The following is a 15662-nucleotide window of genomic DNA, read 5'->3' on the forward strand; positions in this document are numbered from 1 at the left end:
CCAGGCACACCCAACCAGGCGCACTTAGCCAAGCACACCCAGCCACGCACACTCAACCAGGCACCTCCCAGCCAGATGCACCAAGCCAGGTACACCCAACCAGGCACACCCAACCAGGTACAACCACCCAGGCACACCCAACCAAGTACAAACAGCCAGGCACACCCAACCTTGTACACACAGCCAGGCACACCCAACCAGGCGCACTTAACCAGGCACACCCAGCCAGGAGCACCCAACCAGGCACACCCAGCCAGGCGCACCAAGCCAGGTATACCCAACCAGGCGCACTTAACCAAGCACACCCAACCAGGCACACCCAGCCAGGTACACCCAACCAGGTACACCCAGCCAGGCACACCCAACCAGGTACACACAACTAGGCAGACCCAACCAGGTACACCCAGCTAGGCACACCCAACCAGGCGCACTTAACCAGGCACACCCAGCCAGGTACACCCAACCAAGCACACCCAGCCAGGTACGCCCAGCCAGGCACACCCAACCAGGTGCATTTAACCAGGCACACCAAGCCATGTACACTTAACCAGGCACACCCAGCCAGTGCACTTAAACAGGCACACCCAGCCAGGTGCACCCAACCAGGTACACCCAACCAGGTGCACTTAACCAAGCACACCCAACCAGGCGCACTTAACCAGGCACACCCAGCCAGGTACACCCAACCAGGGACACCCAGCCAGGCACACCCAACCAGGCGCACTTAACCAGGCACACCCAGCCAGGCACACCCAACCAGGCACACCCAGCCAGGTGCACCAAGCCAGGTACACCCAACCAGGCACACCCAGCCAGGTACACCCAACCAGGCACACCCAGCCAGTTACACCCAACGAGGTAAACCCAGCCAGGCACACCCAACCAGGCACACCCAACCAGGTACACCCAGCCAGGCACACCCAACCAGGTGCACTTAACCAGGCACACCCAGCCAGGCGCACACAACCAGGCACACCCAGACAGGTGCACCAAGCCAAGTGCACCCAACCGGGCTTTGCATAGCTTTTTTGAAATGTGTTGCAGGCATCTATTTCAAAAATGAGGAAATATTTGCACAAAAACAATAAAGTTTATGAGTTTAAACATTAAATATCTTGTCTTTGTGGTGTATTCAACTGAATATAGGTTGAAGAGGACTTGCAAATCATTGGATTCTGTTTTTATTTACATTTTATACAACCTCCCAACTTCATTGGAATTGGGTTGTAGCTATCTATCTAATGCTGACATCTGCTGGACAGTATAGAGAAATGCGAGCAGTCCTGCGGCAAACTGTTCTGCTTTCATTGGTTCAAATGTAGACGGCGTTTCTCATTGTTTGGTGACGTTCCTTTCCTTCGACCAATCAACGTTTTTGTTTTCAGTACAGCGCAGTGTCATAGTTTGTGAAACGGTGAACGATGGAGGCTGTTAAAGTGAAACCTGCGGTGATGACATGATGATCTTCAGATGCTTTGTCTTGTTTTGTCACTGTCGTTATGTTCTTTTTGTGTGTGAATGCGCTCAGACCATCGGCGTCTCTACAGAAGGTCAGTGGCTAAGCTAAGTGTTAGCTGTGATACCATAGATGACTGCTGCAACGTAATTCTGCGTCGCCGCCATATTGGATGGGTCTCTTCACAATAGGCTAGCACCAGAGTCAACCGGAGTCAATGGAGAGTGAGCAAATATGCCGGTATTTTGTGCTGCTTACGGTTGCAATAACCAGTATAGAAACTAGATCGTGTAGGATTACCTTTCACAACTAAAATTCAACAATAATTTTGATTATTTTATCGTTTGTAATATGTCATTGTAACAATGTACACATTGTACTTATGTGTAACGTTGTTACAGCAGGAACTGGTACTCTCTCTCATTAGCTGTTTCCATCATCCATCACAACTCTTAAGCAAATTTTCGTTAATGCAGCAAAAGGAAGAGTGCATTTGTGTGCATTTCCACCCACTTGTTAAGCCTAGGCCCCACCGAATAATAAGCCATGAATAATGAGCCACGCATGGGTGTGTCACCGATTATTTGAAGAATGATCCACGTTTTAAGCTGTCACGTATCCACTACTAAGACGCCTCTATGTGTCTCTCTGTACCTCGCATGTGCCTCCAGTGAGCCACGACCGACCTGTCATTTGAGCCCTGTCCAGCCTCGAGTGGCTTGTGTTGCTGCACATGATCCACGTCAAGCTACATATGATCCATGTAGTGCCATGTAACAAGATGTTAGTGCATGTTTAGGCATGGGTTTGGTCCAACCCACCACACTTGGTCCCTTTGAAGTGTGGGTTTTCAATTCACAGCATCCATTCAAGATCGGCTCTGCACTCTTTCTCGTGGCTTCACTGGTGCTATTTCTTCCGCGGCGTTAAACACACAGCCACTTTGACACTGTGGTCCAACTTTTAACTTTGTGTTTGTTCATTATTGACTACAAAATCACTCTTTTGTGAGCTGGCGTTGTGCCTAAATGCTTGTTTTGCGCACTAGCCATTGTGTCAGTGCGCACACACAGCAGAGCTCAATCTGATCCATTAACAATATTAAATCTATCATAGACATACTTTTACAGCTAGGAATGAACATGCAACTGTTTTACCAAGCTATAAAAAATATTAAATATAGTTACCTTTAAGTTGATCCGAAATATGTTCCTCATGGAGCAGGAAAGAGAGGCAAAAAAGCGTCCAGATGAAACAGTCTTCTGTGATTCCAGAAGCGATTAGACATGTTTTCACGTCCAAGGTTTGACAGAACATGATTAATCCACTACAAAATAATTATTTTATATACAGCATCTGGTACACAAAACAGGTGGAATTGTGTAAAATAATAATAAATAATAATTATTATTTATTATTTCTCTCATTGCAATTTTCCTCTTCTATTTTTTTCTCTGAGCAGCAATCCGCACATTCCCCATTTTGGGAAATTTGGGTCTCTTAGCACTCTTGTTTTTACTCTTCATTAATGTATCAGTAAAAGACCCAAGTTTGAAAGAACCTGCTGCACGTTTTGGGTATAAAGTGTTCCCAGCTGCATTAGACAATACTGCTTATTATGAAAAGTGTCTTTCTTGCAATGGTTTAAAGACCAACAGGCTGTAGGGTACACATATTCATTATTTTAGGTGCTGGATCAAAAAAGTTAAATGAAGATAGCATGGGGTGTCCTCTTGACTTTTTCCAACAACTGGTAATGTTTCTCAACAGTCAATTGCAAGGAATTTAGGGATTCCATCATCTGCAGTCCATAATATAATCAGAAGAGTCAGAGAATCAGGAGAACATTCTACACATAAGCGGCAAGGCCGAAAACAACATTGAATGCCTGTGACTTTCGATCCCTCAGGCGGCACTGCATTAAAAACTGACATCATTGTGTAAAGGATCTTACTGCGTGGGCTCAGGAACACTTCAGGAAAACCAAAGCTTCAACAATTAGTCTGAGTCTGAGTCTGATTAGTGTCCTCAGTTACCAAACGCTTATTGAGTGTTGTTAGAAGGAAAGGTGATGTAACACAGTGGTAAACATACCACTGTCCCAGCTTTTTTTAAATGTATTGCAGGCATCAGTTTCAAAATGAGCAAATATTTGCACAAAAACAATAAAGTTTATCAGTTTGAACTTTAAATTTCTTGTCTTTGTGGTGTATTCCATTGAATATAGGTTGAAGAACATTTGCAAATCATTGTATTCTGTTTTTATTTACATTTTACCCAACATCCCAACTTCATTGGAATTGGGGTTGCAGTTCAACTTTAGTCTGTTGGATCAACAGTCACAGCTAGCTGCTCCGTTGCACTCCAATCTCTGAACTGGAGTGCAACAGAAAGATCTTCATATAAGAAAACAGATCAAGTCTAGGTTCTGGTCTTCCATGTACTTTCTGGAAACTCATCTGAAATTTCACCTTTCCTTAAGAGTGTAGAACAACTCGGTGGACTGAGGGGTTGAAGTGTGCTACAAACATATTGATCTGGGTTCAATTCCCAGTCATGCTACTATTCTGCATAGTCTCGGTCCACTCTGCTGTCAGGGGGGACCAGCTTGGGGGGCATAACCTGTGACAGCACCAATGAGACGCGAAGTCAAATTTTCAAAAATTGTCACTATTCCATTACTGTTGTACCTGTTTATTTTAACACTTGTTTAAAAAGACAAACCTAAATTGTGGTGATAATAATTCCTATCATTTATTTTTTCTTTGTTTCTCAGCTTTGCGCCTTCTCTCTGCTATACAAGACGCGGTTGTGTGGCTGCTTTGACAAGGGTCAACATAGAGTAGCCGTCTGCAGTCTGTGTGACGGACCAGAATCACGTGGCTTTCCCAAGATTCAGAACTCACTTGAGCTCCCCGAACGCAGCAGTGCTACCTCCCCTTGGACCCCTGACCAGGGTCCGCCTCCTGCCCCCACCCACTGCTGCATGAGTGGCTGCCATAACTGTGTGTGGATCGAGCACGCAGAACAGCTCCTGGCGTACTACACTGACGGAGGAGACCGAGCGCTTGCTGCCATTGAGGAGAATGTCACTGATGAGAACCTTAAAACCTATCTAAAGATGGAGATCAGACTCTTAAATAAGAAATGACATCTACCAGCATGTTTTAAATCAGTCTAACTCAAACTATACAAGACCTCTCACAAGATATTCTTCATCGTGGGAAGAAAACCTCTAGGAAGTACTTTACTTTTGCATTTATTGTCCCCATCACTGGTCGGCACCCTTATTATTCACTCCACTGTTGTCGCCATTATCAGCAGATCTCTTTTTTATGTGTGTCTCACAACAGTTTGCAATTGGTCAAGCCGGAAATATGATGAAGGGACACGCTCAAGTGCCAGTGATCTCATTTACAATACTGCGCCATTTGTAGCAATCATAGGTGATGTTTTGTTTGTATCAGCCTTGCAGTGGTTACATTTTCAAAGGATAAATGACAAACAAGCTATATTTAATAACTACCTTGCTGGAACTCAATGTAGCACATATGCACACCACAGCCTGTGCTGTTACTTAACATAAAGACTTTTAAATTCCAAAAATAAACACAATGGATAAATGAATGTCCAATGGACAACCCATGGGATGTTCCTTAATGCATTTTGGACAAAAGAAATTGTCAGCCGGACAAGGATTGCTGGCCCACACAGCACTGGAAATGCTACAATAAAAACATGAGTCCTTTAAATTCTTAGGAAAGCCTTATACAAAAAATATTATTGTTATTATGAACAAGTTGTTGATTTGATATATAAATCACTCCACAGTATAAGGTGCAGGTTTATACTCTGTAAAATATGGTGTAAGTGTTATTTATGTGTTGTCACAAAAGAACACTGGGGAGCTATAAATCTGAATTTACACTCTGTATGCCTGGATTACTTTGTTTTTGATTATTACTTATGCTGGCTACTTCATCAGCTACACCTTATTCGTTCCCCTTTTTTATCTCAGCTGCCTTAATTCTTCATGGCATACAGTAGTTCAAAGAAGGTGCTGGAAATGTTCTTGGGAGATCTTTGTCTGTATTGACGTGGTGGCATCACACAGTTGCCACAGCAGCCTTCAATCGTAATACAAGGCAAAATCCTACCCCTGCCATGTGAATGTTGCAGCAGAAATTGAGCCAAACCATCTATTTCAGATGATTCTCTGTTGACCCCAGAGATGGTACTGCATGAATGTCCTACTAGATCAACAGTTTGTGAAATCCTCAGACATCATTCTGATTCTTGGCTCAAACCTCAACAGACCCACTTGACCTAAAGGCTTTGAGTTTCTGCAGTACGATTCGCTGGATACTTGCTTTCACATGCAGCTGAACAAGCGGACCTGATGAAGTAGCGAGTAGTTGTAAATGTAGCAAACATTTCTACAAGTATAGGTTGAACAAAAATCAGGAGATTTTATCACATCACACCTGTTTTGGCCTTTCAGTGTCTTTCTGTGACCTTAGAAGCATGTTTTAGGATTTTGTATTTGACTCAGAAGGCTCAAAATGATCCTGCACCCACCTATCTTACAGAACCTGTTTGGCCTTATGTGCCTCCCTGGGCCCTGCAGACTCAGGATGTGGACTTTGTGTACCTCAGATTAATTAGAAAATGGCAGGTTTCAGTGCCTTTCTACATTGTGTCCTTACATTGTGAAATCATTTGTGACTTGATATTAGAAAGTCCATGTCAGTTTATTTATTTCATGCTAATTTCAAATCATATTTATTTTTTGTTTTATGATTCTACCTCATTTTAATGATGTGTATGTGTGATGTGTTCGTATTTGGTGTTGAATTTTAATTTGTTCCTATAAATGTTTAAATTTCATCTTTTATTTTCTGTTTTTGATGTTATACTTTTGAGAGCACTTTGCAGTATCTCCTGAAAATGCCACACAATATTATTTAAATTTAATTTGTCACCTCCAGCAGAGGGCAACCTTGCACTGGTTATTTTGTGGTTTCACAATAAATGTGATTTTGACTGGTTAGGATGACTAATAAAAACCATTAGTTGCCTAGTCAATACCATAATTTTGACGATAAACTACAGAGGTGGTCTTTGGAAAACATGGCATTAACACAGTGAACTACATGACAACAGTATTTGTGCTACTGCGAGACATCATGCAAAGCCCTTAATGATGACGCTGGCTGCTACAGGGCGTTGACCTTTGTTGGTTCCTTCCTGTTTCATCTCTGTCCTCAGTGGGACAGTCTCTGCCTGGGTGCCCTGTCTCTTTTTGACAGGCTGTGTAGGAAGAAAGGTTCATCCGTGGTATCTTGGTCCAGATGTGATCTGTCCTTGGTAACGCTGTTGCCAGCAGCAGAAAATAGTGTCCTTGATGGGACTGAGGCGGATCGACAGCAAAGTATCATCACTGTATTCCTCAAAATGTTACTGTACAGGTTACTGTTAAATTGTAGGAAAATCATCATCCCACTACAGCGACAAATCGTCCCAATTGTTACCTCCCTCTGAAGTCGTTAATGAAACAAACTATCCAAATGTTTTTAGTGTACTTACATACTGTACTAATTTGTCATTTGCAAAAATGGTGCAACCTCACACATTTTCAAAATGAGGCCCAACTCTAATCCCCAGTACATGCCCTGTACACACACACACAGGGATGGTTCAGTACAGCATTATGAAAAAATGACCATTCCAGTACCTGAGTGTTGGCTGCAACGTAGATACAAGTACTCATCCTCAGCTTTACCTCCACATGTTTTCCCCCGTCGTCAGAAATGTGATCCTTGATGTCTGCTGCTCAAGTTGCCTTTGTTGTTTTGATGTTGTGCTCATCAGCTGTTCTTTTGCTCAGAAATCTCAGCAGGACAGTGACTTTTGTGCGAGCCACTATACAAGAAACCTTTCAGTTTTCCCATTTCTGAATTGTTGACTCATCTCGTCTGCTTTACTTCCTCATGTAACCTTTTGTTTGTGTCACTCTTTTCTTAAAATATGCCCTTTGCATGAAAAACAATAAATGCATTTAAGCCGTGGGCTGAATTCGCCACCATAAAATGAAACTGAGGAGTTTATGTTTGTTTAATTTTTATTATATATATTTTAAAATATAGTTATTTTGCTCTTAAATGAATTGAGCCAACAAATACGAAAACGCGCCAGTAGAGGAGCCAAAAAGCCTAAACTAGCTCCTCCTCTGGGACTGAGCCTCTTGATAATGATCCACATACGAGGGCTGTCCGTAAAGTATAGGTCCTTTTTATTTTTTACAAAAACTATATGGATTTCATTCATATGTTTTTACGTCAGACATGCTTGCACCCTCGTGCGCATGCGTGAGTTTTTCTACGCCTGTCGGTGACGTCATTCGCCTGTGAGCACTCCTTGTGGGAGGAGTCGTCCAGCCCCTCGTCGGAATTCCTTTGTCTGAGAAGTTGCTGAGAGACTGGCGCTTTGTTTGATCAAAATTTTTTCTAAACCTGTGAGACACATCGAAGTGGACATGGTTCGAAAAATTAAGCTGGTTTTCAGTGAAAATTTTAACAGCTGATGAGAGATTTTGAGGTGATTCTGTCGCTTTAAGGACTTTTCACGGTGCGAGACGTCGCGCTGCGCTCTCAGGCAGCGTCATCAGCCTGTTTCAAGCTTAAAACCTCCACATTTCAGGCTCTATTGATCCAGGACGTCGTGAGAGAACAGAGAAGTTTCAGAAGAAGTCAGTTTCAGCATTTTATCCGGATATTCCACTGTTAAAGGAGATTTTTTTTTAATGAAAGACACAGCCGACGCGGCGGCACAGGAAAAACACCTCCGTGTTGATAACCATTTGTAAAATCCAGTTGGCTTTTGATGGCTTTCAGTGGAGTGAGTATATGAGAAATTGTTTATCAGCTGGAGATGTTCCAACGTGTCCTCAAGGCTTCCAACAGAGGTGTTTTTCCTGTGGCAGAGCGTCGCGGCGGCTGCGAGCCGACGCTGCAATCCGCCCGCACGTCTTTCATTAAAAAAATCTCCTTTAACAGTGGAATATCCGGATAAAATGCTGAAACCGACTTCTTCTGAAACTTCTCTGTTCTCTCACGATGTCCTGGATCAATAGAGCCTGAAATGTGGAGGTTTTAAGCTTGAAACAGGCTGATGACGCCGCCTGAGAGTGCTGTGCGACGTCTCGCACCGTGAAAAGTCCTTAAAGCGACAGTATCACCTCAAAATCTCTCATCAGCTGTTAAAATTTTCACTGAAGACCAGCTTAATTTTTCGAACCGTGTCCACTTCAATGTGTCTCACAGGTTTAGAAAAAATTTTGATCAAACAAAGCGCCAGTCTCTCAGCAACTTCTCAGACAAAGGAATTCCGACGAGGGGCTGGACGACTCCTCCCACAAGGAGTGCTCACAGGCGAATGACGTCACCGACAGGCGTGGAAAAACTCACGCATGCGCACGAGGGTTCAAGCATGTCTGACGTTAAAACATATGAATGAAATCCATATAGTTTTTGAAAAAAATAAAAAGGACCTATACTTTACGGACAGACCTCGTATAAATCTATTGCGTATCCACTATGAAAAAAGCCTCTATGTGCCTCTCTGTACCTCACATGTGGCAGGTATCAACCACGAGCAACCTGTCATTCCAGCCTCGTGTCGCCGCATACGATCCACGTCAAGCCACATACTATCCATGTAGCACCATGTAACGTGATGTTGGTGCATGTCTAGGCATGGTTTTTTTTTTTTTTTTTATATTTATTTCATTCATTTAAAAAACAAAAAACAAAAGCACCACAATACCAGAATGAAAAGGAGCAGAAAGAAGAACAAGTCTTATGATTTCTGCCCCTTTTAACAATTCAATCTTTCAATATACAGCATCATAGTCAACATTATTTAACAGATTGCATTTCTTTAACTTGTCACATACCACTGACCCATTTCATAATTATGACCATTAATTAATAGATTACATCACTGACAGGTTACATTTAAACTTAAGACACTCCAAACATTAACAGTTTACTTTTTTTTTTTTTTTTTACTTTCTTGCAGCCCACTGACTTACTTCATAGTTTCATACTTACTTAATACATCTAATTTAATATGTTTTTTAAATAATTTAAGCGACCTTAATTCTTTAATTTCTTTATTAAGATTGTTCCATAATTTGACACCATTTACTGCAATACTCCTTTCCTTTACTTTGGTTCTAAATCTTGGTTTTTTAAAGACTTCTATTCCTTTCAATTTATAACTACTTACTCTTTTTTCAAACATATTTTGAATGTTTGTTGGTAAAGTATTTTTATTAACTTGGTACATCGTTTGTAATATTTTCAAATCGACTAAATCATGAAATTTAAGTACCCTATACTTAATAAACAATGGAATAGATGGATCTCTAAAACCACTGTTACTAATCACTTTTAAAGCTCTTTTCTGCAAAATAAATAAAGGTTGTATATAGGTTGTATATGTTGATCCCCAGATTTCTACACAGTAAGTTAAATATGGGACAATCAATGAATTGTACGATGTTAATAAACCATAACTATTTAATGAATATTTTACTTTATGCAAAACAGCAATGGCTTTCGCTATTTTTCCTTTTATGTAATTTATGTGTGACTTCCATGTAAGATCTTCATCAATCATGACTCCTAAAAATTTCATTTCTTTTACCCTTTGTATATCCATTCCATCTATTTGTAATGACACATTATTTTTTTTCGCTCTATCATTAAACAATATGAAATTTGTCTTATTAATATTTAGTGACAATCTGTTTATATCAAACCAATGTTTAACTTTTTCCAACTCTGTATTTATCACTTGTGCTACTTCCTGTATATCTGATCCAGAGTAAAACAGCGTTGTATCATCAGCAAATAAAATGCTGCCAAGCACATTGGATACATTCACAAAATCATTGATATACAAAATAAACAGTTTGGGTCCAAGTACCGATCCTTGTGGTACTCCATAAATAATGTTACACAATTCTGATTTGGTATTATTTATCTGAACAAACTGTTTTCTATTTTCTAAGTAGCTTTTTACCCACTGATGTGCAACACCTCTTATTCCATATTGTTGTAACTTGTGGAGGAATCTTGAGTGGTCTATAACATCAAAAGCCTTTTTCAGGTCAATAAAAATACTTACAAAATAACCCTCATTATCTATTGTTGTTGATATTTTCTCTATTAGTTCCATAATTGCCATAGCTGTCGAATGTTTTGTTCTGAATCCATACTGAGCATTATTTAAAATATGATGTTTCTCAATAAATTTATCCAATCTTGTTACAAAAACTTTTTCCATAATTTTAGAAAACTGTGGAAGCAATGATACTGGCCTGTAATTAGAAAAATTATGTTTGTCTCCATTTTTATATAATGGGACTACCTTAGCAATTTTCATTTCATCTGGAAAAACCCCAGTTGACAGAGACAGATTACAACTATAAGTAAATGGTTCAATAACAATTTCTATTATACTTTTTACAGTCATGTCTAAATCTTCATGGTCAGTTGATCTTTTGCTTACACAGTTTTTTACAATATTTCTTATTTCATCTTTTTCCACATTGTCCAGGAAAATACTATTGACCGTATTTACCAATGTACATAATTTATCTTCTATTATTGGTTTATTTCCCACCAGACTTGACCCTACATTTGAAAAATAATCATTAAACCCATTTGCAACTTCTTTTATATCATATATCTCTTTATTTTCCTTAACAAAGTAATTTGGAATAGTTTCTTTCGTTCCATCACTATCAATCACACTTTTTATAATTCCCCATGTTACCCTCATATTATCTTTACTCTTATTTAGTTTTTCACTGTAATAATCTTTTTTTTGTTTCCTAATTATTGTTAATAGTTTATTTTTATATTTTTTGTATTTATGTTCTGATTCCTTTGTTTGCAATTTTAAAAAGCACCTGTATAAATAGTTTTCTTTGCACAAGCATTTTTTATTCCCTTTGTCAGCCATGGTTTATTTACTCTTTTCTTACTAATTTCAATTAATTTACCATTTTTATTGTATGATTTCATCAATATTTTCATAAATGAGTTATATGCTACATTAACATCACTGACATAAACTTCTTCCCAGTTTTGATTTTTAAGGTCATATTTTAATGCCTCTAAGGCTTTTACTGACTTATCTCTTTTAAAGTTTATATCAGTTTTTTTGTTGTATCTATTTTTATATTTAAATATTGAAAAAATTGGTAAATGGTCGCTAATATCTGTCATGAAGATCCCATTCTTGATAATTTCATCTGTTCTGTTTGTAAATATATTATCAATTACCGTTGCACTTTGCGATGTAATTCTGGTTGGTTTTGTTATCAAGGGGAATAACCCCAAACTATACATTGAATTCACAAAATCACTTAATCTTTGGCAGCTGGAGCTTTCTATGTTAATATTAAAGTCCCCACACATAAAAAGCGTTTTGTTTTTAATTTGATGGAATAATTCAATTATTTTATCTGTAAATTTCACAACACAAGAATCTGGTGCTCTGTATACACAACTGATTAAAATATTCTTAGATGTTTCATGTACAAGTTCCACTGTTACAATTTCTATGACATCATTCATAATTGTCATTTCTTCAACAATTGTACACATCAGATCTGTTTTTGTATACAGAGCAATACCACCGCCTTTTTTATATCTTCTGTTTACAAAATACAGCTCATATCCCTCCATTTGAACTTCATCCATGAGATCATCTTTAAGCCAAGATTCAGTGATTGCAACAATACTAAATCTATTTTTAAACTGATTTAAATAATCTTTTATTTGTGACATTTTACAATACAAGCTTCAACTGTTTATATGTATGAGTGACAGGGTATCTTCTGCAATTTTTTCACTATTCAGCTGTTCTACTGTATAATACTCACAACCAATCGTTTTTAAGTCAAATATACTTTCATCAATATTAGTGTCTATGTCATATATTTTATCCTCTGTTTCCATGTTTGATCTGATTTTTTGTTGGTCCAATTACCAACAGATGTTATATTTGATTGTCTATTCAGGTCTGTATTTCGTAAGGTCCTCCATGTTTTTGATTTGTATACTGTTTGTTCCTTCTTTCACTCTAATCCACACCCTACAATTCCAGACCCATGTAGCAACAATATGTTTCTGTTTTCTTAGTAGTCTTGCTTTCCTAGCAATATCTGCATTTTTTTTTGTTAGATGCTCATTTATATAGACACTCGTTCCTTTCAAATTCTTTGCCTGTCTTAATAACTCATTTTTACATTTTCTGCTTGTAAATCGTATAACAATGTTAGTTTATTTTTTCTATCTTTAGTTGGAATAGTATAACAGTCTGATATTGTGTCTTGATGGATGACAACACCTTTTTGATATAAAAAGTTTGTAACTTGTTGTTCCAATGATTGTCTTTCTTCAGGTGGTGCATCCTCCCCACTGGCTACACCAGAATCCACCACCCTTGCATATGTCCGATGCCTTGTTTCTAGTCCAGATATTATAACGTCATCTTTTCTAGTAAATTGTTCAAGTTCATCTACACGTTGCTCAAGTTTCTTAATGATCTTGTCCTTCTCTTTAACCAGATTTGGGAGTTCTTTAATTTCCACCATCAGTTTGTCTAGATTAGACATGTCTTTTGATATATGGTTTAATAAGGTCTTTATCTCCTCTATATCTTCCTCGAGTTTATCTGTTTTCCTGGGTGGTGCCATGCCGACTGTCGTGGCTCAGTATGGCCACTATTGATTACAAAAACAATTCTCACCAATAGCCTCCACCACCACAGGTCCGGTAGCCGCACCCCAACCCTCCCCGTTGCTAACCTCGTTCACAGCCGCCCCAGCCGCGGTCGTAGTCGCCGCCAGCCGCGGATGTAGCCGCTGTTAGCCTCGGATGTAGCCGACGCCTCGGGCCTGGATGTATCGCCGCCACCGATGCCTCGGGCCTGAATGAACCGCCTCCACCGATGCCTCCGCTGCTAGCCTCGGACGTAGCCGCTTAGCCTCGGACGTAGCCGCTTAGCCTCGGATGTAGCCGACGCCTCGGGCCTGGATGTATCGCCGCCACCGATGCCTCGGCCTGGATGAACCGCCTCCACCGATGCCTCCGCCGCCAGCCACGGATGTAGCCGCTGCTAGCCTCGGACGTAGCCGCTGCTAGCCTCGGACGTAGCCGCTGCTAGCCTCGGATGTAGCCGCTGCTAGCCTCGGATGTAGCTGCTGCTAGCCTCAAATGTAGCCGCTGCTAGCCCCGGACGTAGCCGCTGCTAGCCCCGGACGTAGCCGCTGCTAGCCCCGGACGTAGCCGCTGCTAGCCCCGGACGTAGCCGCTGCTAGCCCCGGACGTAGCCGCTGCTAGCCTCGGACGTAGCCGCTGCTAGCCTCGGACGTAGCCGCTGCTAGCCTCGGACGTAGCCGCTGCTAGCCTCGGATGTAGCCGCTGCTAGCCCCGGATGTAGCCGCTGCCAGCCTCGGATGTAGCCGCTGCTAGCCTCGGATGTAGCCGCTGCTAGCCTCGGACGTAGCCGCTGCTAGCCTCGGATGTAGCCGACGCCTCGGGCCTGGATGTATCGCCGCCACCGATGCCTCGGGCCTGAATGAACCACCTCCACCGATGCCTCCGCTGCTAGCCTCGGACGTAGCCGCTTAGCCTCGGACGTAGCCGACGCCTCGGGCCTGGATGTATCGCCGCCACCGATGCCTCGGCCTGGATGAACCGCCTCCACCGATGCCTCCGCCGCCAGCCACGGATGTAGCCGCTGCTAGCCTCGGATGTAGCCGCTGCTAGCCTCGGACGTAGCCGCTGCTAGCCTCGGACGTAGCCGACACCTCGGGCCTGGATGAACCGCCTCCACCGATGCCTCCGCCTGGATGAACCGCCTCCACCGATGCCTCGACACGGATGTGCGCTGTTCAAGCTGTTGAACAGCGCACATTTGGGTTTTGGGGCTAAACCTCCAGCCCTCTCACACTTGGTCCCTTTAAAGTGCGGGTTCCGTCCAAAAAAATACATTCCTGCACAGTCCGGGCGGTGTGTGCATCCGTGTGCCAGGCTGCTGTTCACCTGTGTTCCAGAGTCATTAAAAGAAGCAGTTTTGCGTGTGCACCCAGCTGTGACCCAAAAAAAAAAAGACCCCACAATGAGGTGGCCGCAACTGTGTGGATCACCCCCCCCAAATAAAAAACAAAACACATCCACAGACCAGCTGGCTTTATTTCTTCCACGGAATTACAGTCATTTTGACACCATGATCGAGCTTTACACTTTGTGTTCATCCGTTATTGTCCGCAAAATCGCTCTTTTGCGTTCTGCGCAAATGCTTGTCTTGAGTGTGAGTCATTGCATCAGCGCACACAGAACACGCCTCATCTGATCCATTATAACAAGATGTTAAATCTATCATAACCATACTTCTACAGCTACTAATAAAGAAGGAATGAACATGCAACTGTTTTACCAAGCTATTAAAACATGACAAATAATTACCTTTTAGGCTGTTCCAAATATGTTCTCCTCCTCAGTGCACGAGACAGAGACAGGGAAAAAAGCTGCAAATGTCCTCTGTGATTCCAGAAGTGATTAGAGGTGTTTTCAACATCCAAGCTCTGACAGAGAATTATTAATTTGCAAAATAATTATTTTATATACAGCGTCCGGTGTAACAGTATAACTCCCCCCCCCCGGAGTTAACCCTGGAAATCTTCCACCCCACCCAGGACAGACAACATTCCAACATTCCACTCTTTGAATTAACTCCAAAATAAGTTTAGACTGAAAGAGCTAGTGCCATTTAACACTTTTAAATCACTCTTGATGGCTCTTGAAACAAAGTCTCTGACCTGTAGATGTTTTACCTGATTGTATTATCTCCTTCAAGTGTCTGTTTTCTATGTAAATGTAACTGTATGTAACTCTGCCCTGCCTCTTGGCCAGGACACTATTGAAAAACAGATTCTTAATCTCAGTGAGTTTTATCCTGATTAAATAAAGGTTAAAAAAAATACTACAGGGCAGCACTGATTTACCCAAACCTTGATAAGGCCCAGTCAGGATAGAGCAACCTTTAAACTCTATATTTCATGGATGCTTTATGGTCCCTGATGAAGCAGTTTGATTGATGGTGAGTGATATTGGTATTCTTTCTG

The 15662-nt window shown here is 41.3% G+C and overlaps 1 protein-coding gene across 1 annotated transcript; it reads left to right on the forward strand.

Moving 5' to 3' along the window:
• Positions 1-1358: 1358 nt before the first annotated feature.
• oxld1 (oxidoreductase-like domain containing 1) lies at positions 1359-6536 on the forward strand. The gene is made up of 2 exons (XM_034194537.1): positions 1359-1550; positions 4233-6536. The coding sequence occupies exons 1-2, from the start codon at positions 1500-1502 to the stop codon at positions 4605-4607; spliced, it is 426 nt and encodes a 141-aa protein (XP_034050428.1). The 5' UTR covers positions 1359-1499; the 3' UTR covers positions 4608-6536.
• The last annotated feature ends 9126 nt before the right edge of the window (positions 6537-15662 follow it).

Source organism: Thalassophryne amazonica, chromosome 18 (assembly GCF_902500255.1).
Source record: "Thalassophryne amazonica chromosome 18, fThaAma1.1, whole genome shotgun sequence".
In the NCBI taxonomy this organism is placed as follows: domain Eukaryota; kingdom Metazoa; phylum Chordata; class Actinopteri; order Batrachoidiformes; family Batrachoididae; genus Thalassophryne; species Thalassophryne amazonica.